The sequence below is a fragment of the Mytilus trossulus genome, chromosome 2 (genome assembly GCF_036588685.1).
Source record: "Mytilus trossulus isolate FHL-02 chromosome 2, PNRI_Mtr1.1.1.hap1, whole genome shotgun sequence".
In the NCBI taxonomy this organism is placed as follows: Eukaryota; Metazoa; Mollusca; class Bivalvia; order Mytilida; family Mytilidae; genus Mytilus; species Mytilus trossulus.
Genome location: NC_086374.1, coordinates 3,762,091 through 3,784,560, shown reverse-complemented (window position 1 = coordinate 3,784,560; position 22,470 = coordinate 3,762,091). Strand labels below are relative to the sequence as shown.

Sequence of the window (22,470 nt, the reverse complement as noted above, 5' to 3'; positions counted from 1 at the left end):
ATTGTTAAACCAAATGTACCTCTAATTCACTTCCGTTATCAAGAGACTTTTCATATAGCTAAAAATAAACTGGAAATTCAAATGGATATAATGAAAGTAGTGACGTATTGCTTGCACGAAATTTTAATTACATTGTAGAACTGGCCATTTTGGTTTTACGACCATATTCGAATAATAAACGCAGTTAGATCAATAAAATATTCAACAGTAGGTCAACAAAACTTTACAGACTAAGTCACTTAACACTATTACTGGCATGATAAATATGCTTGATTTCTTGGTTGACAAAATGGTTGACAACAACATATTTGTTACGTTTGGAGGACATATTTTACAACATAAAAAACAGAAACCAATCTGCTGTTCTTGCAGACTTGCCGTACTTTGACCTATAATGGTTTACTTTTTTTTAAATTGTTGTTTGGATGGAGAGTTGTCTCATTGGCACTCACACCACATCTTCCTATATCTATTGTTCTGTTATTTCATCATGCAGGAGCTTCATTGTTGGAACCCCCTTTTTAAAATGGCTGGATCCCCCTGTAGTTGTTTCTCTTTAGTAGTTTTTCGTTTTATTCCATGACGTTATCAGTTTTCCATCGTCTTGTGCTCTGATTATTCCTGTAGTTGGTATATTCTGCCTGTATTATCGAACTGCATGTGGTATTCCGATAGAATCTATATATAAAAGCACCCAAAAGACGGTTTCGTCTTTTAAAATTGGATTTTATTAATAGACTAGAGTTTTTTATATACTAAGTTAATCCTTGTTTGTGTCTACAGTATGTCTTAAAAATATCAAAGAAGTATTCTATTTTTTAAAGAAAAATTGTCCATACCGTATGTATTTCATACTTTCATTTACATTTCAAATTGCCTTCAACGATTTTTGTTTTCATAGTTCAGAATGCTCTCATCTCAAAGCAAGACCTCTACACTACCTCCTTTGTTATGCCATTTTTGTTCAGTAGAATGATGAGTACAATCATATCGTGCAATATTAATATATGTACATAATTATGTAAAAACAATTGTATAGATCGTCTGTATGAATTAGTGTAAAATGTGTAATGTAGGAGGTAACTCGGTACAAGTCTTGTTCGTTTATTTCTAGTAGTAGAGACTTTAGACACTCGTGAAAAGAGAGAAGGGACGCTAAATTTTTGATAGCAGTGGTTTTATTAAAACAACTCTTGACATAGATGTAGATGTGTACCCGATTAAGCTTGATTCTACAGTATAATCTGAAAATAGCAGTACATTTGACAGCGCAGTCACGGATTTTATTGCCAATCTGCTATTGAAGTCATTGAAAAATCTAATTTTGACAAAGTTCTGCTAAACGATCTACACATGTTTTGAAACATTTTCAGACATTTTCGTGACAAAGGCTGCTTTCTTCTGTAGGATTTACGAATTTAGTTAAACATAAAATACAACTGAAACCTGATGTCAAAGTATAGTATCAAAAGTCTTATCGTTTGACCATGAAAAAGGACGTTTTTATGCATCATTTACACAATTAGCTTGTGCAAGGAATCAGTTATCATGTGTTTCAGATAAGGACCTTCCGATAACAAGTCCGATTGAGTTAGTAACTAAGCGCGTACATGGATCAAATCATGGACCATAAAAGGACAAGGATTCCAGTCTTTCGCAATTTCATTTTTGTTGCGTCTTCAGCTTTCAGATATAAAAATCAAGTTAATGAGGTTTATCAGATTACAGGCCTCACTCGTTGTTACATTGTCCTCTTAGACGATCACAAATAACTTTAGTATTTACGACACTTGCAAGACCGAATTGGGAGTAGGCAAACAGCGTATGGTCACCCTACACGAAGTATTGAAAATGTGCAAAAGTGAGCGACCAAACTGTTGCTAATTATGAGAGACCGCCTCTCCTTTCTAACGGTTGCGAGAAGTATGTAAGCTATTGACAGGATCCCACATTAAAAGAGTAACATGTGATCTCAGCATGTAATTTATTATTTGCCATAACTTTTGGGAATTTGGGGTCATTACTGCTCTTCAACTTTGTATTGTTGGCTTTATAACTATTTTGATCTGAGCGTCACTGATGAGTCTTATCTAGACAAAACGAGCGTCTGGCGTATTAAATTATAATCTTGGTACCTTTGATAACTATTTACTGAGATGCACAATACAACTGATTCGACAAAAGTCCACTCAATGAAACTGAAGAAACAACGAACTCGTCTTGATCTGAGGCAGTATTTTTCTCCAACAGAGTCGTGGATAAGGAACACCCTTCATTTATAGAAAGTACATCAGCATTAACTTTACACTTTTTAATATAGATTAGATATTTTTTTTGCAAAAGATGGCACATCAAGACAGACGTAAATAGTTATCAAAGGTACCAGGATTATAATTTAGTACGCCAGACGCGCGTTTCGTCAAACGATTTGAAGGGCATTTTGGTTAGGGGTCAAACTATTACGGTGATTCAAACTCAACATGGTGAGGTGTAAAAAGTTATTCTTAGAGTTGTCCAACACATTACTTGTATAACCCAATAATTGTACACTTGAGAGCTCTTGTGATGCAGTAGTATACAGATTTTTCATTTCATTTTCATTTCTACGGGAATTTATTGATAAAAACGCTGATTTTCGAAACGAATCACTAACCTGTTAAAAGTATTCCATTTCAATATTTGTCCGCCCTTATTTTAAGAGGTTATGATTGTACATACAATCTTTCTTGTTGATAATTTTAACTGTTTTCTTTTCTTTTTTTAATATTTTTTAAAACACAATATCAAAATATAAATAAATGGGTTAAAATTGTCAATTACAGACAGAAACTTCTTGGATATAATTTGAATTTCAGCCATTTGATCCTCTTTTAAAGACACTTATAAGGAGTATACTGAAGGACGCCTCCGGGTGCGGGAATTTCTCGCTACATTGAAGACCTGTTGGTGACCTTCTGCTGTTGTGTTTTTTTTATTTTGGTCGGGTTGTTGTCTCTTTGACACATTCCCCATTTCCATTCTCAATTTTATACAAATTGCATTGATGGTTTGCTTGAAACCCGATTTTTATCAAGAGAATAGCAAATATTCAAACCAAATTCTTAACTCGCAATTTAAGGTTATAAACTCCTGGAAGGAGAAGATTGATATTTTTTTTTACTGTTGACCTCTTTGAGGATCTTGTTTTGCTGACCAGTTGTAGAGGGAACAGCTTAATTCTCTCGATTTTATCTGATATTTTTCAAGACAGTTGCTAAAAAGTACTCAAGTACTGACCATCGGATAACCGCAAATTTAGTTGAATGGTGAATAAATGACAGGCGGTAATATGATATTATGTTGTACATCCCTCTGTTGTTGGAAAACGTTTCCGATATAATTACCCGTAAACACAATTTTTCGGTACGTGTGCAGAGATATTATTGTTTTGTTACTTACATTAAATTTTCACGACAAAACATTTTCATATTATTTATTTTTTTGTTCCATGAAGTAATGAGTATTCATTGAAGAAATGAATGTATAACAAGGAGGGGGGATAGGAGGGGTCATGATCCCGAAATCCCGGGCTTAAAAACACGAAATTTCCAGGTCCCGAATTTAAATGAATAAAAATCCCGGATCCCGAAAGTCGAAAAAAGAATTCCCGGATCCCGAAGGAGTAAATCCCGAAATCCCGAGCTTAAAAACACCCGATCCCGGAGTCCCGATAAAGGTCCTATCCCCCCTCAACAAGCGTTAAGGAATGTTACTTCACACTCGATAATATCCGCGTATCTATACCAAATACGTTCGGTTATTAGCCAAAATCGCAATGGAGAATGCCGCATGTTTATAATGCTAAAACATTGTTGAACAACCAAAGAGCAATAACCCTATAATAAATTGTTTGACAATGATATCTTCTACAACACATAGTAGTCTCAAATATTGTATCTTGTTGATATTTTTTTCTGTGTACAATATTTCTTTATCTTGCCGATTATTTAAATCTGGAAACACGAAAAACTTGTAAAAAGTGTCATTAAAGGGTATTATTTTACAATTTCGATCATATTGACATTTGAAATATATACCTTGAATACAGTATTCCCACTGCTCAGCTGGTTCCATCATCAGGTGAATCCCTATTCCTATATCGTTTCCGGGTTGTACACGACAATCTCCAGGGGTGCAACGACTTAGTTGAAAATGTTCAGCCAGGAACCAGCTAGTACTTAAACTGCTCTTCCCTCTTCCTCCATACCAAACCAGAAGCTTCATCTACCTGTCTCCCAACCTTTTTCTTACTGGTCCAACTAGTCCTAGAGTCCCCAAGAGGCTCCGAACAGTTTGAGAAACAAAGCCTCTACAGCCGGCATTCACTGGACAATACCATGTCCTTCAATTTTCTTGGATGTCTGTTACCAATTCCTGGTTCTTTGCAAGCTTTCTTTCAAGAACTTCTTCTAGTCCTGTTTTCGATGGCACAGTTAGCTCTACAAGAATGACATGTCTGCTGATTCTGAACCACAGCACAATGTCTGCATGGAGGATTGTTGTCCTCTCTTGGAAAGATGGTCTTTCCCAAAACGTCGGCTTGCATCACCGAGTCATTGATGTTGCTATGACACTACTGGCTTTGGTGTATGTGTTTCTGGAGGATGTTCCACCTCCTTTGGTGAATTTGATGAACTTTGGCTCCTTTTCTATTTAATTTTTCTCCCCCCCCCCTCTGTTTTTTCCAAGACTGATATCTCCCTCGGACTTGGTCATGGTGACATGTACATGTATATCTGCCATCCTTTAGAGTTGTCCTGCAAGATGACAAAATATATTCTACTGGCTTACCGCACAACTAAGATCTTCAATCAGTTTCCACATTGCAACATTTGTAGGTTTTGTTTCTATGTGGTATAATCATCATAATATGAAGCTTATCTTTTGTCCCTCCATTCTCCACATCGCATGCCAACTGATCTTTCATGGTCTTGCCATCTCCCATTTCATATATTGCCCTTGTTTCTTGTCGATTTTCTTCTGCCCCACGACGAACTCCTTGCTGAAAAAGTCTTGTATCAGCTGCCTGCCATAATGGTTGCTGAATGATGCCCAAACCAAGAAGTCCTGATACTGCCACTCCCACTATATATATATATATGTGTCTTCATCGGCTCTGTGCATCTTCAACGGTGGTATTGGCCACCTATTTTCTTCCTGTCTTGACATCAACATTTGCTTTGTTCGCCTTGTCACCTTTCCTGTATCTTTACACACTAACTTATCTGGTTCTGGTGACTTCAAACTCCTCTACCATAGAAGATAATGGTAGTCGAAGTTTTGAACTGGTGTTGTACAAACCAATGCTGCTATAAAGCTATTTGAAACCCCAAGCAATTTGCATAAGCGTCTGTTGAACATCCTGTTTTAACTTTCAACTTTGGTGAGAGCTACTTTGTACATCAAAAGAGGCCATGTTCCATTATGACAGCACCATGTCTTGTACTTCCTAGGTAAACAAGATCTAACAAGACTTGTCAATAATGTCCATCAATTTTCCTGTCTGTGATACCATCTCATCTACACTTGATCTGTGATTCAATGAGTCTCTAAACAATTTGTCCAATGCTCTCCTGATTTTACTATTAGGTTCATTGCTGCTGAAAATAGAACTGCAAAGATTCCACTTCATGCCTTTGTCATGCTGTTGTATAGTTAACCTAATTACAATTTTTGGGAAATACTGCTGAATCATTTCTCTAACATTGCCAGGTATGTGGTCATTCTTCAGGGTTATGTCTACCAATTGATCATCTCGAGTTTTGAAATTTCTTTCAATCTGTTGTTTGTTTTTAGAGAAATTGCTAACAAGAAGATCCCAATTTGCCAAATTGCCATTTTTATATTTACTGTTACTTTCACCGAAAACAGTTATATTTGCTTATATGGAGATCTTTTTCAGTAGCATTTGTGTTAGTCTTGTAGTGATAACCGTTTTTACTACTCTCATACCAACCGATTCTATTAATTTTTTGGAGATAAAAAACCCAACATTATTTAATGGCAATAAATCCATACATAGTTTGATGACCTGTAGACCTCATTTTGCTGATATTTGTTTTTTTTTTAATTTTAGTTTCTCTTAAACTTCTATAGTTTTGACAAAGAATGCTAATATGGATAAAATGCATCAATCAGTAAAAAATATTCAATGAAGAGTTGGTTAAAAATTTCTGACATGATGGCCGATTATAGATTGTGAAAATACTGCAGATATAGAAGCAGAACAAACAAGAATGTGTCCAAAGAACACAGATGCCCCACTGGCACTTTCATTTTCCATGTTTCTTGGACCTTTAAAATGGGTCAAAAGTCTAATTTGGCTTTAAAATTTAAAAGGTCATATCATAAGCATCAAGTGTACTAAGTTTCAAGTTGATTGGACTTCAGCTTCATTAAAAACTACCTTGACCAAAAAATTTTAACCTGAAACTCCCACTTTCATTTTTTATGTTCAGTGGACCTTAAAATTGAGGTCAAAAGTCCGATTTGGCTTTAAAATTAGAAAGATTATATCAAAAACATCAAGTGTACTAAGTTTCAAGTTGATTGGACTTCAGCTTCATCAAAAACTACCTTGACCAAAAACTTTAACCTGAAACTCCCACTTTCATTTTTTATGTTCAGTTGACCATGAAAATGGGGTTAAAAGTCTAATATGGCTTTAAAATTAGAAAGATTATATCATAAGCAACAAGTTTACTAAGTATCAAGTTGATTGTACTTCGGCTTCATCATAAACTACCTTGACCAAAAACTTTAACCTGCTGAGGAACGAACGGACGGACGGACAAACGAACGAAGCCACAGACCAGAAAATATAATGCCCCTCTACTATCGTAGGTGGGGCATAAAAATCATCTTTGAAGGACAATAATTATTTGTGGTCAAGTGACAATTTAAACCATGTTGACTTCTGGAAGATCTTATTTTGCTGAACATGTTTGCTAAATATTGTTGCACACTATCCTTTTTCAGTAAAACAAGAATGTGTCCATAGTACAGGGGTGCCCCAATCACACTATCATTTGCTATGTTCAGTGGACCATGAAATTGGGGTCAAAACTCATCATAGGGAACATGTGTAATAAGTTTCAAGTTGATTTGACTTCAACTTCATCACAAAGTACTTTGACCAAAAACTGTAACCTGAAGCAGGACATAAATACAGACAAATGGATGAACTGACCAGTAAATTAATAGAGTAAAATGGTCATTCAGATGCATTCACTCATGAAGGAAGTCGGTTGACAATACCTAAGTATCCTAGACCACAATTTGGTTGAAACTCATGCAGTGGTTTCAACAGGTAAGATAAAAATAATAAATAACAACAATTGACTAGGATTGTAACAGTTCACAAGGTAAAGACACATAGGAGAACTCAATTAATTTCATCAATTGGTAAAGAAACTAACAATTATTGAATTTGCAATCTTATTTTATGTAAGCACTAAAGATACGTCTATTAATTATAAATTAAAACATATTTGTCAATACAAGGATATCTGAATACTGTTATATAAAAAAAACACATAAAAAATAGATAATTTATCAATATTTTCTGTACATCTTGTTATTGTTATAACAATCCATATTTTTTTAATATCACTGAAGGTATAAATTCAGTAAAAAATGTCCCATTGACATGAAGGAAATCTTTGATTTGAATTAAATTTTATACCGGATTTACCTTCAGAAATACAAAGCTTTCATATATCATTTTTTCAAGTATGCAAGTAGCCCCAGCATTCGTTTTTTCATTTATTTTAACTTTAGTTTTGATCCATCTTGCAAAAAATATTTATTACAACATTACCTTCAAACAGAAAACAAGAGACTCTCAAGAGCCTGAATCACTCACCTTAATTTTTTGGTTAAATCTCTCATCAATGATTATTTTGGCTTTTCAATTTATTTAAATGTTCTTTGAATTGTCCTATTTTCTTCAAAAGCAAAAAAAAATAATCATTTTCTCCTATGTTCTATTTTAGCCATATGAGCTATGTTTCTTGACATACAAGGAAATAAAACATAAAATTTATACTAGATACTCTGAAACTCATTTAGCCTAAGTTTGGCTGAAATTGATACAGCAGTTTCAAATGAGAAGGTTTTTTTAAAGTAAGTCAACATGATGAACAAATTGTGAAAAAAGTCTTTAAAGGGCAATAACTCCTTAAGGGGTCAATTGATAATTTTGGTCAAGTTAACTTATTTGTAGATCTTACTTTGCTTAACATTTTTGCTATTAACAGTTTGTTTATCTGTATCTATAATAATATTTAAGATAATAACCAAAAACTGGAAAATTTCTTTAAAATTACCAATTAAGTGGCAGCAACCCAACAATGGGTTGTTTGATTCATCTGAAAATTAGATGGATCTTGACCTAATGAACATTTTCCTCATGTCAGATTTGCTCTAAATGCTTTTTTTTTCAGATATAAGCCAAAAACTGCATTTGACCCCTATGTTCTATTTTTAGCAATGGCGATCATGTTTGTTGATAGATCAAAACTTCAGATACAATTTATAAACTAGATACCCTAAGGAACATTCAGTTAAAGTTTGGAAGTATTTGGCCTAGTAGTTTCAGAGGAGAAGATTCTTGAAATAGTTTACTACGACAGACGGCAGACAACGGACGCCCCAGTGATGGCATAAGCTCACTTGGCCCTTCAGGCCAGGTGAGCTAAAAATGCAGGACTTCAGTGTTATGCAGAAAGCTCTACCCCAAATGGGTAGTCCCTGATGTACAACATGAATATACTGAATTTACCCATTAACCAGCTTGTGTCACTAACCAGGGAGGTTTTAAAAAACAAACAAAAATTTTGCGAGAGTAACAAGTCAACAACAAAAGACAAAAGGTGAAGAGAATAGATCAGTTGACCTTTGTATCAGGGGAGATAACAGTATACATATATATAAAGCTCACTAGACATCTGATGCTAGAAATTACAGTTTTATACAGATTAATATAAAGACATACATAAACAGACATAAACAATAACTAGTACATAACATATTTACTAATCTCCTCTGCTGTATATAGTTGTAATCCCTGTCAATAAATTACTTCTATGGTTTTATGATCTTATCATAGTCATGCAGTGTGTGTGTATCAACATGCACCTACAATGCATTTGATATGGTAAATCTGTTCATAAAAAATAATAAATTTTACCCGATATGTATTCCTTAACATAAAGCACATAAACGACATTGTCCAGGTCAGTATATAACACAACAGGCAAAGTCTATAAAGCAGATAAAACCTCAATTGATTACACCAAATAATAGAATTAACATTTAAAATAACATCAGACTTTCTTTTGTTCAAATATATATTTGAATTTCAAAGATAGTACTTAGTATATATAATCTGATACAATAATGTCTTACTACATTGTAATACACCAATCATGCAAATTAAATTCATTCTCTTACAAAGTTTGGTATAGCAATTTTACTAATTTTACCAGGAGTCAATATATAGTCTGTCAGTGGCTGCAGGTTATACACAGTAAGACTGTCCAAGGCCCACTCTCTAGAAACAGACACTAAACCATGGTGAACATAAAATTCTGAAATAAATGATTACAAAATACTTAATTAGGAACAAGAAACATTAATCCAAAGTATATTATACCAGAGTCATGCAATTATGCTTAAGCCCTGAAAAGTTATTAAAAGAACAGAGCTGAAATGTCCCCATGCTACATATATTTTATATTTCCAAGGGACATAACTCTTTTTAAAAAGTCGATAATCCACCATTGTAGAACTTATGAAATATTGCTGATATTAACCTTAAGTGTAATTTTTTTAAAATCTGGCAAAAACTGTACCTGTGAGAGTGCTTACAAGGCCATTTTTCTTCAATTTAATATTTCTAAGGGGCATAACTCATTACAAAAAGTCAATCCACCACAATTCTAGAAGTTGTCCGAGATAATGATGATATTAACCTATAGTATAAATTTCATATAAATCTGACATAGACCTGTATGAGCACTAATAAGACTGGACGGACAGACACCTGGTTTTTCCATGTCCCCACAAGGGGCACAAAAAAGGGGTCTCATTCTAGAATGGTAATTAACTCACTAACCAAATACAAACTCTTGTCTGTGTGTTGTGGTTCTAAGCAATAAGGATGAGGAAACTTAAGATAGAGAAGGTGGAAAGAAAAACATTTGCTATTTTCAAAGATATAAAACGGTAGGTGACTTACTGCTCAGAATTCAAACTTTGTTTTCAAGATTTGGTTCCCAGTACTGTGTATGAGTTTCATTAAGTTTATATTTTTAGAAATGGAAAATGGGATAGACAGTCAAGGGTAACACTAAATGCCCCCATTGCCTACAGTGAGGGCATAGACAATTCAGAATGTGTTGCAGAATTATGGACGTGAGTACAAGGAGATATAGGGCATATACTAATATGACAGTAACTCAGCAGCATTACAAAATAAGAATGGAATACCCCCATCAATATTGTGATTTAAAGTTTGACATGTATGCATAGACACTGGTTTATAGTTGAAGACTATAATTCAATCTCCAGATGGCTTAGCTCATTGTTAAAAGCCATATAGTGACCTGTACTTGTTGTCTTTCAGGTTATTGTTTTTTTTGCAAGCATACCATATCTCCTTTTTGAATATATCTATCAACAAAAAGTGAAAAATGTTAATGCTCAAATGAAATAACAAGACCCTTCCAAGAATCTTACCATTAGCTGTTCACTCATTTATATTCTTTCATTGTTTCAAGCTTTGTTTAAGACTGTCCTATAGTGTCAAAGTATTTAAGGTTCTATTAAACTATACATACCTTTAAAAAGTTTGAGTTCATCTGGAGAAGGACTATCATCATCATCAGAATCATTATCATAATCAGAACATGTGATTACAACAGAGTGTTGTTGATCTGTTATATCTTCTATGTTAGACTTAACCTGGCCTCCACATGATATCAATAAACTCTTCAATTCATCTGAAAAAATATGTTTATACTTTAAGAACAAGATAACATTAATACGTTTGCTCACTCTTGTTAAAATCATTTTGCTAAAAACTTAATAATTTGAGAAAAATAATGTATTCATAAGCCAAATTGATCATCAGAAACTAATTCCTCAAAAAATTTTGATGAAATTTTTGTTAGTTGATGGCTTAAAGTCATTATTATGAAACCTCAAAATAAAAAAAATATGATGCAGATGCTTTTTATAACTAAATGGATAGTTTTCATTATAAAACTTATGTACATATACTTTTTTCTGAAGAAAATTCTTTAATTAGGGTTAGGGTTTACTTTTTTTTAATTGCTTGCTTTCAGTTAACAATTTGACGACAGACATAAGCTTTGTCTGCATATTTACATATAAATAAATATAAAATAAATGTATATTTTTCAGTTAAAGACATTCTACACTTTCTAATTAAGTGGGAAAACTTAGTGTTTTATCCAGCATATGTTCCATATGCAAGTGACCTTAGTGTGACCCTCTTGTAAAAATCCAGTGATCACAATAAGCATGGAACTGTCATTGAAATAAACTATTATCTGATTGTAAATGTTGAACACATGCTCAATATCCATGCTTCTTTGTTGATTATTTACTAAAAGGTGACAATCTTTAACCTACGGCTTCAAAATACAACAAATAATAAGCTACATATTTTCACAAAATAGCAGACATAGAGGAAAAAAATAAATTGACAATGTTTGTGTAAAAAATTATATGATCGTGCACAGAAGACTAAGTTTATGATATATACATGTTCCGGACCATAATGAGTATTTGGACCATACGCATATGGTCATGACCATATGGGTATATACTCATATGGTCCGACCATACACGTACGGTCTGACCATGCGGTACGATCGGACCATACGCATATGGTCGGAGTAATTAACACTCTGTAACACTCTATTACAACTTACAAAAATGTACTTTTTAAACTTATAGACTATTCATATGTTATTACAGTTCGTAATAGGAGTATATAATATATAATGTTAAATTATGATAAAAAATAGCTAAACAAGTGAAACTGCGAGCTACTGCTCTCTGATGATACCACTGCTGCAAGTGGATAATATTAATAGTGTAAAAATATGCAAGTGTTTTCGGTAAACAGGAAGTTGTTGAGTGATGAATCTGAAAACGCATCACACGGTACAGCTGACTTATATAAATCCTGAAATCAAATTTCAGAAATCCTTGTATTGTAGTTCCTGAGAAAAAAGTGACGAAAGTTTCATGGGACGGACTGACAGACAGAGGTAAAACAGTATACCCCCCTTTTTTCAAAGCGGGGGTATAATAAGAATTAGATGTTACACATAGTTTATTTTATTTTTATATACTATGCGAAAACTAAGATAAACACATTTTATACCGATGGTCATTACCGATTTTTTTTTATTATGAGTGACTTAAAAAAATAAAAATTTCTTGAACTGTCACACAAGATTTGATGACACTGGAAAGTTTTGTGAATATTATGTATTGCAGTCATGTTACGATATTTAAGATTCTTAGCTTTTTAAAAACACCGTAGACATATCTACCAAGCCTACATACAAGAATGTAATTGAAGATGAAAGCTAACTATGGCATCAATATTTAATTTTTACGTAGAATTTGAATTATAACAATAATATTCTGTACATGTCATGTAACCATCATTTTGTTTTTAGATAAAAAAAAATACCTATATGGTCAAATAAACTCATATAGCCTGGTCCGTTAATAACCAAACAAGTATTATACCCATATGGTCCGAGTACTCATATGGTCCGGAACATACACACATTGGTTCAAGTATTGGATACACATTTTTTTTTCCACCAGTCACTCATTTCATATGACTTTAGTGATAAATGTATATTTTTCAGTTAAAGACATTCTACACTTTCTAATTAAGTGAGAAAACCAGACCTGCCAACTTTTGAAAATCTCCATGGGGGATTTAGCGCGAGACAAGATTTTTAAGGGTTACAATTTTAGCGACTTTTCTGTGAGCATTGTTTTTTACTCCTAAAATAGTATAAGTTCTCTTTTTTTTTCTTTGGTATACTAATGATGAGCTTGTAGGCCTTGATTTCTTTTATTTGCATGATTCTTGTACTATTAAATTATAAAATTGACAAAATAACTGAGGAATAGAGAAAATGGCATTCAAAATAAAGTATTCAAAGTAGAGACCCCCCTTTCCCCCCTCCAAAGACCTTCTCATCTATGACCCTTGACTCAAAACACCTATAACTACATGTCCTAAAGAAAGAAGGATGAAGAAAGATTTTGATTTAGTCTTACTCATGGTCTTATCAGTATCAATGAGAAAATGGATAAAATTTGAGTTATCTTTCTTTGTATCCAGAGGTGCTCTTACCGGCGGATGTTTATACAGTAACACTGTAGAAGTGTATACAAAATGGTGTCGATTTTAAATCAACAGACACACGAAGTCTGGTTTCAAAATTTAAACAAATTTCAAGATAAATGATGTTTTCTTGAGAGTTCTTTACAGTTCTAATCTTCCAATTAATTATGATTTTGCTGTGGAACTACAGCAAATGTTGCAAATTGTGCTTGTATGATAAAATGATTAAAATTGAAAGGCTGTTTGACCAAATTTGTGTGGAAAACTTAATATTTTATCCGTGATTTGAATTCAGTGTATTGGAGATGTTGATAGGGAATCAGTGAAGTATGAAATAATTTAGAAAGTTTATCCTTTTGTATTTTATTTAGACAAATCTAAAACAAAGACAGTTTGTAGATATGCTTATGAGTCTAGTGTAAATCTATAACACCTATTGTATAAATCCTTACAGTAATCATTCTTTACCTGAAAGTTTATAACAAGTACCTTTTTGTAAACCTTTACTATCTCCTAGAACCAAAAACTGTATGTTATCAAACAAGGGAGCAGTTGTACTCTGTCTTGATTTCATTGGTCCATAGTGGAGGTCGTCTGTCACAGTATCACCTTTGATTTCATAATCAGCCTAAAAGGTAAAGGATATCATCAAAATGGGGTTTTAATGAAGCTTCAAACCAAACTTAGGATGAAGATCTGTTATGATTAAACAGATAATGTACCAAATTTTACATCACATCTTGTTAAATTTGTTGAATTTTGAAAAATCATCTTGTTTCTAAAAGTAATAAAAAGTTACTAATTTTATTTATATGATATGCATCATACAAGTTGTTATAAACTGATGCCAATATATAAATGATTAACATTAAATAAATATACCTCTGGCAACAGACTACCAGCAGCTCTGGAGTCAACAACCCATTCATAATCTAAAATCCAACAACCATGAGATATCCCCTTAAAAAACTTTAATGTTCTGTCACATACACGACTGCCAATTGGTTCTGTAAAAGAAGGAATGAAATAAATAATCTATCATTCATCATTTCTCTAGTATATTGTTCATTAGTAAATATTTTTAATATTGATTTATATTATTAACATGTTCTTTTAACTTTGGTTCATTTTACAATATGCATTTCAAACAATCTGTTTTGATGTAAAATATTAAAACTAAATCATGTACAAACAAAATTCTCTCAAAATTGCTATAAGCAAAGTGTGGATCTACGGTAGTAATAAAAATTAAGTGTGAATAAATGAGCATTACTTTATGTGTAAGTTAGAGTGTGGCAGCTTAGGTTAGGGTCAACTACCCACAATTCATTACTGTCATTATCTCATCACCTTTGGGGTATTTAAATACCTATTGCCTGACCAGAATAAAAAATTGTCAACACAATTTGTCCATTTAAATTGTACATTAAGTATTGTGAGAGCTCATCAACAGGTGGTCATTTAACTACCCAGTAAAAAAATATTCACTATTTCTAAAAGGTAAAATTTATATGACCGATAGCTAGCTTGCTTTCCTCATGCATCATGACCAATGTCCTGAATGAGATATGGGACATTTTAAGCCATTTCTTTTTGTGTCTCTAAATACTCAAGATGGAAATTTCAATCAGTGGATTTAGTTTATAAAAAAGGAGATATATGTTTGCTTCATGGTGTTTTTAATGTGGGATGTATTTTAAGTTTTTGATTCCTGAATGGAATTAAAGTGTTTGTGAAATGGAATTTTTTGGATATGTGAATAATTCTACAAGATGAATTATGTGTGGCGTAGTGTTTTCTAATGGGATATATTTTCATGTTATATTAAGATTCCTGAAATGGAATAGTAGTGATGCTGAGTTTCATTTAATATTCAGGATCTACGTCAATTGGAATTACTGTTAAAAATTTATTTTCAATATATCAAAAAAAGTACAAATGGCTTATAGTGAATAGAAATTTCAGTGCTTTATTCTTCATTATGAAAGTGGGATATACCAGCAATGATTTATTTGTGATTGTAAGCAAAATAAATAAATTTACAATAAATATCTTGATTAAAAAGAACAAATATTGTATTTAATGTAAAATGTCCCATACCTAAATATAATAGTTCATTCAGGACATTAAACATGAGGAAAGCAAGCTAGCTACATGTATCATTCATTTAAATTAGCTGTCAAAAACAAACCAGGTAAATAAATCTACAGGTAGTTAAATGACCACCTGTTGATAATAGCTCTCACAATACCTATTGTACAATTTAAATGGACAAATTGTATTGACAATTTTTTAAACTGGTCAGGCAATAGGTAATTCTCTACCACAAAGCTTATTGGATAGGCACAGTAACTAGAGGAATTGATTAACAAGCAAATATACCCCTTACTTACTCAAGGAATATAAGTTCTAACATTTTTAGCTACAAATTTTGTTTTTTTCATCAATCTTTTTAAATCATGTTGCCTGTAGTTTACTTAATAAGCAAAAAAGCTAAAATTGTTTGGAGAAGAGCTTCCATACATCATTCATGAAAAGGATTTTCACAGAATATGAAAATGCATTTTTCCATAAGGTTTAAATGGGAACATATGCGCAAACAAGGTGAACATGTGTGCCACATTTTTAAACTTAGTTAAAAAATATGAATTTGTAGTTGTATAATTATATGTTCAAGCTATTTCTTTTATTAGATTCAAAGATTTTTTAGGCAAATTGTTTTTCGCTCTCAAAATAACTTTTTATGAGACAGTATACGCTGATCTTAAATATATACAGACCTTGCAGTACAATAAGAAATAAGTTATAGTTATGACCAAAAAGAATTAGTAAATACCCAATCTAAATCAAAAAGGCAAGACTGAAGAATTTCCTTTGACAGCTGAAACGTATAAGAATTACTTACCAGTCTTAACTATGACATGTGTTACATCTTTACTAAACTTTGTACAGAACTGACACTGATTCAAAACTGCTAGCTTTTGTAGTTCTTTCTGAAATACAATGTTCAATTTTATTGATGGGAATCTTTGAGTTTGCAAAGGGGAAGTAATTGTATCTTTACAAGGCATGAATAAGTCATAATGTTAGGCTGATTGCCTACTAAGCTGACACAGACTTCATATCCTTAGTCTAAGAGGACAGATCCTCATTGCAGCTAGAAGGCAGATGTTCAAACATTATCATACTTAATTACACCTTATATAACAATGCCAGCTTTTGATTGGCTGATAGCCAGTGTATTTTTCGCATATTCTAACATTTTTTCTTCATTTCAAACGAATCTGACTGTTTTTCACCACTGCCGGTGAATATGCCTCAAATACCATGGTATTTGCCATTTTGGATATTCCTTTTTTACCCTTGCGATCATCTTCCCGCGAATTTTTTTCTCGGATATGATGTTACATAAAGACAGCGTGAACACATATATGTACATGTATAGTTCCTGCGTTATGTTTTATGATAGTACTTGTCCTCAAATAAACATTTCCTTTTCCTAGTACAGAGAGTTAAAATTTAAATTTATTCGGTGCAATTAAACAGATATATCATGTTATGGAGGGGTATTTGCAAAAAAATACAAGTCTTGGGACAAAATTTCCCTTGCCTAGTGGCTCAGGAAATTTAATAAGTCCCTCGACTTGTATTTTTTGCAAATACCCCTCCATAACATGATATTTCTGTTCAAAATATCAAATGACAGCTATTAAGGATGTACACCTCTGAGGAGCTAAAAATTTCTAGAATTAAACTTTTTTTCTTAACCCGATTTTTAGGTTTATAAGACTGTAACAAAACAATTGGTGAAGAAAAAATCATATGATGGTGTGCTTCTTTTTTTGCTACGGCCCTTTGAAAATGCCCAATTTTGATGATTTTCTCACTTTTCATCGATTTTTTCCTATTTTTGGGCTATTATCGTGAAAAAAATCACAGTTCCACAATTAAACTTTTTTTCATACTTTCCATAAAGATGAGGTGGACCAATCTGAATAAATTTAACTTACAAAAACTATAGGTAGGTGTTAATATAAGAAAGTTTTATCATATTTTAATGCTTTTTTGTGTAAAATTTACCATACTGCCAATTTTGTATTTTTATGATTTTTCTCATTTTAAAGAACAAAATGCATATTAATTCAACTTTTTTGTTATAAATGATTGAAAAAATACATATCTAAGAAATTTGAAAAGACCAAAATGAGATGGGATGTATATTATTCTTGTAAAATAATTTTTTGTATCCCTCACCCATTTTCTTAAAATTTTGACTAAGAATACTGACTTGAATGGTCGTAAAATTTGAAAACTGGATTATTCAAAAACCGTTCATGGTAAATACACAATTTTTTCACAGAGTTATGTTTGATTATAATATTTTTAAAATTCATTAATATTTTCCACTTCTATCATATGTTTTGGAAATAATTAAGAACGAGATTTCAACGAGACTGAACGAGACTGAAAAGTCAGAAGAATACATCCTTAACACATTTCACCACCGTAAAAGCTCAGTGACAAATTTCTAAAGCAAATCAAAATCAAATGAAGGCACTACAAAAAAACTCTTGAGCCCTTAGAATACTAATAAACAGCTGCGCCATGAGCGCATGATACACCCAACATCTGGTGTGGAAGTTATATGCAATAATCATAAAAAGTTTCTGAGAAAGTTTTAAGCAATAAAACCATTTACTGTTTTTGAGACACAAGGGGACATGTGAAACCCCCTCACCCTGTTTTTTTTTTTTTACAAAAAACTAAATATTGCTAAAATAAAATTTTGAATCAAACCAAAAAGTATACAGATCTTTAGATTAATATAACAAAGTAGTGTGTACAGTTTCAAGCAATAATCATAAATTGTTTTTCATATATGGCTGGACATGTTAAAAAAAAACTCCCCTTTTTTTACAAAATACTCTATAACTCAAAAATTTTAACTTTGAGTCATCAACAAAAAGTATACAGATCTTTAGATTAATATAACAAAGAAGTGTGTAAAGTGCCATAACTCAAAAAGTTTAAAACTTATTTTCACCAAAAAGTATACAAATGACCATCATAAGAAACGACTATATTAAGTTTCATGAAATTTAGATAAGTTGTTCTCAAGTTACAGTGCGACATGTTTATGCCGGACAGATAGACGGACACTGGACATTGGTAAACCATAATACGTCCCTTCAAAATTTATCAATTGCTCATTATATCATTATAATAAAATTGAGAAAGGAAATGGGGAATGTGCCAAAGCGACAACAACCTGACCGTAAACACATTTTCATTAAGGGCATACGATACAGTTACAGGGAAGGTAATGACGTTGCTAACGTAATTTGTTATTTTCACGACGTCAAACTGTGACATATCGGGAAAAGATGCATTTTTCGCCCAATTTTATCATTCAAACTGATTTAATTTGAAAACGAGTTCATGGACCCCTATTTTTCAAAACAGCATTTTGTTTCATTTTGCAGGGAGATTATGTGACCCAAATTTTATAAAACTGTAAATAGAGATTTTTTTTTAATTTTGATAAACATGCAGTAAAAAATGACGTTTTTTCCTCAATTCATGAACATTTGATAAATATGAGTTATTTCTGAATAAAAAATTGCATATTTTTTAGGATATTTATAAAAAAAAGAAATTACCGATTATTTAACAAAAAACAATTTGTGTTTATCTTTTATAACAAAAAAGTTATGTCTTTTTTCCGAAAATGAAATTACGGCCACAAATCTGAATTTTGAGCAAATATACAAAATTTCGACCTCATTTTACTCAAAAAGTAGCACATGAAGGTATATTTTTTATGACATATTTGATTTAATCAGGTAAAAAATAGCATATATGCAAATTTTCATGAACTTGTAAATACAGGATCAAAACTGTATCGTATGTCCTTAACACTTCAAAATAGAAAAATAAACCTTTAACTAATAAGTCACCACAACATGGTTGTGAAGTTAACCATATATACACAATGAAGGATGCATGTTTATACTATAAAACTGAATAACAAATTTCAATTTTGTATCATACAAGACTCATTCTTAAATTGACCTTTCTAAAATAATCCCCATGCAATGCTAATTCTTTGTAGGAAAAGTAACAGCTATAATCTTCAAGGATTTCTTCAACAAAAAACTTGGACCTGATATGGGACTGACAGGAAAACAGACTGGAAAATAATGTATCCCTCTTCTATTAATGTAGGCAGAACATATAATATTCCCTACCTACAAATATACTTTTCGTTTTCCCGTGACAGTTGACACATACATTTTTGGTGTACTTTATAAATAGTAATTCTACTTACCATCTGAGGTAAAATTAATCCAGTTGAAACAAAACATCTCTGTAGCCTTTTTGTTTCAGCTGTATTTGTAACCAATGGAGACAAAATCTTCTGTCTTTTTCTCTCCATGGCAGGTGATAGTTGTGGAGATCTCTGATCTAAGGGAGAATATAACAGTTTAGACGGCTTTGATGTAATATTATCTGTTAACTTATTTCTCCATGGCGATGACTTCATTTGAGAAGGTATATTCTCATTATTAACTTGGTCTATTACAGATAAATGTTTTTGGTCAATATCAGATCTCGTACTTCGTCTTGGTGATATTAGCTCTTCTTTTTCTCCACCATCTATCTCTGTTTTAGATCTTTCCCTACTCTCTTGGCTCGCTTCTACAGGTAAGAGTTCAAGGCCATGTTTCCTGAACTCTGTTGTTAAGTCAGTTTCTTCAGTAATTTCAATTTGTTGGGGTGACATAGGAGGGGGAGATGGTGGGTTGGGACTAAGGAATAGTTCCTCATCTGATTGGTATTCCAGAATCACATCACTGGTCCGAGAATCTGGTCGTCCATTTGGCTCATCATTATTACTAAAATTCAACTTATTTGTATTCTCTGAAAAACAAAAGAAACAAATTAAGATTTAAACTAGCATCTTTTGCTGATAACATTTCTAGGCCTAAAAATAATTTAATTTATTAAATCAAAACAAAACTGTAAAAAGCAATATTTTATTTTAGTTCCAAATCTTACTCTAGAGCAATCATATGTGATTTTACAATGATGATTTTAAATAAACTGTGGTTGTCGTTTGTTTATGTGTTACATATTTGTTTTTCATTCATTTCTTAACATAAATAAGGCCGTTAGTTTTCTCGTTTGAATTGTTTTACATTGTCTTATCGGGGCCTTATATAGCTTACTATGTGGTATGGGCTTTGCTCATTGTTGAAGGCTGTACGATGACCTATAGTTGTTAATGTTTGTGTCATTTTGGTCTTTTGTGGATAGTTGTCTTATTGGCAATCATACCACATCTTCTTTTTTATATGAAATAAGAATTTAAAGTATAAGCTGGAGAGGATCTACACAAACTGAAATAAGAATTTAAAGTATAAGCTGAAGGAGATCTACACAAACTGTTACCCTATTTCATACAAACCTGTGCCTCCATCTCCTTCACCTGCTCTTTGTATTCTTGAGCTAAAATGAAGTGAATTTAGTAAAATTATATGAATAATGTAAAACTTAAATGAATTTTGCTTTTCCTACAAAATCTAGCAGTATATGTGTGCCCTCCCTACTTTGAAAGTTAGATTTTTTTTTAGAAAAATTCATGTAATTTGATAGTGTCTAAAGCCAATCTGTTCAAACATACATCAGCAAAAATAGTATGTAAAAGAGACCATCCAAGAAAAAGATCAGATTAATTTAGACAGCCATTGGATAATGTTTTAAGTTGTATTTAGACAGAAATTTTACCTTGCAACATACCACCTAAAGACACCTCAAAGTGCTTTGAAAAGGGTTTTACTGCAGTTAGGAATAAGACTTGTAGAGACCATCTTCTTTTCTCCAGTCACCTTTGGTTATTTTTTATGATGGCCATGAAATGTTGCACTGTGTGTATTTTACAGCAGAGAACAAAGAAATTGTTCTGTTGATGTCAGTTTCCATTAATGTCAAGTCTTCTTTGATTTAATAGTATGTGTGTAAATTGAAGATTGCACAAAACTTTGAGTCTAACCTGTTATTAGCAGTATCAGCAGCCAACTGTGCTTCAATTTCTTGCATTTCTCTCCGCATTCTTTCTAAATCACTCTCCAATTTGTATCTTTGCTATAAAGATAATACATTCAAAGATATATAAATTCAGCCAAGACTACTCTGTACTCTGTATATCTGTTTATCTTATCTTTCTATATATTAGTTTTGAACATGGTCATATTTTTCTCTGACTGTTGATGTTGTCTTTAAATCAAATCCATTGGATATTGAATGTTTAAAAAATAGCTAATATGTTTATCCAATGTGAGGCAACTTTCAAATGTCTTTATTTATCACTTAAGAATTTTTTCCCTTTCAATACTTTTTGTTGATGGTACATCTTCGATGTCAGAGATGTTTACAAGTTACATATGTGAAATATAGTATGAGAATGAAAAAAGAATTGTTTATTTAATCTATTTATATATGATAGGTGGATGATGATGAGATCTTATGCAAATGACCTACCTGTGTATTGATAGGCTCACTTTGACTCGAGAATGCTGACGAGGAGGTGTTATTAAGATGACGACTTGTGACACTATCTTCTGAAGCTGTAAATAAAATTTTTTTACTGTTATTTATTCTATAAAGTAAATGTTTGTGACCATAGCTTCAATGGTTGTTAACTAATCAGAAGACAGAGAGAAAATGCGCTACATATTTTTTTAGAAAGATATCTACCACACAATATATGATGATGGTATAAATTCAATGCCAATGTCTTTTTGGAAAAGCTCAAACTGCAAAACAGCCATTTTTTTATGCTAAACATTGGCAGAAATATCATAATATATTTTTCCATTAAGAATTTAATCAACAAACCTTACAATACTTTTATTCTGAACTATTCACCAGAGACTAAAAGAGGAGAATGTACACAACTATTGGTCACTGTAGGGCTTTCAACTATATGAAAAATATCATACAGTAAAAAGTAATAGTAAGATTTA

The 22,470-nt window shown here is 32.2% G+C and overlaps 1 protein-coding gene across 1 annotated transcript in view; it reads right to left on the bottom strand.

Moving 5' to 3' along the window:
* Nucleotides 1-9,088: 9,088 nt before the first annotated feature.
* LOC134708661 (breast cancer type 1 susceptibility protein homolog) overlaps nucleotides 9,089-22,470 on the bottom strand; it is a 29,087-nt gene continuing 15,705 nt past the window's right edge. Inside the window, exons 10-18 of the mRNA XM_063569308.1 lie at nucleotides 21,986-22,071; nucleotides 21,498-21,589; nucleotides 20,913-20,953; nucleotides 19,773-20,365; nucleotides 16,350-16,437; nucleotides 14,327-14,451; nucleotides 13,934-14,072; nucleotides 10,881-11,042; nucleotides 9,089-9,629 (exon numbers count right to left, since the gene is read on the bottom strand). Of these exons, the coding sequence (XP_063425378.1) occupies nucleotides 9,481-9,629; nucleotides 10,881-11,042; nucleotides 13,934-14,072; nucleotides 14,327-14,451; nucleotides 16,350-16,437; nucleotides 19,773-20,365; nucleotides 20,913-20,953; nucleotides 21,498-21,589; nucleotides 21,986-22,071 (1,475 nt within the window). The 3' untranslated portion in view covers nucleotides 9,089-9,480. The remainder of the gene's footprint in view (nucleotides 9,630-10,880; nucleotides 11,043-13,933; nucleotides 14,073-14,326; nucleotides 14,452-16,349; nucleotides 16,438-19,772; nucleotides 20,366-20,912; nucleotides 20,954-21,497; nucleotides 21,590-21,985; nucleotides 22,072-22,470) is intronic.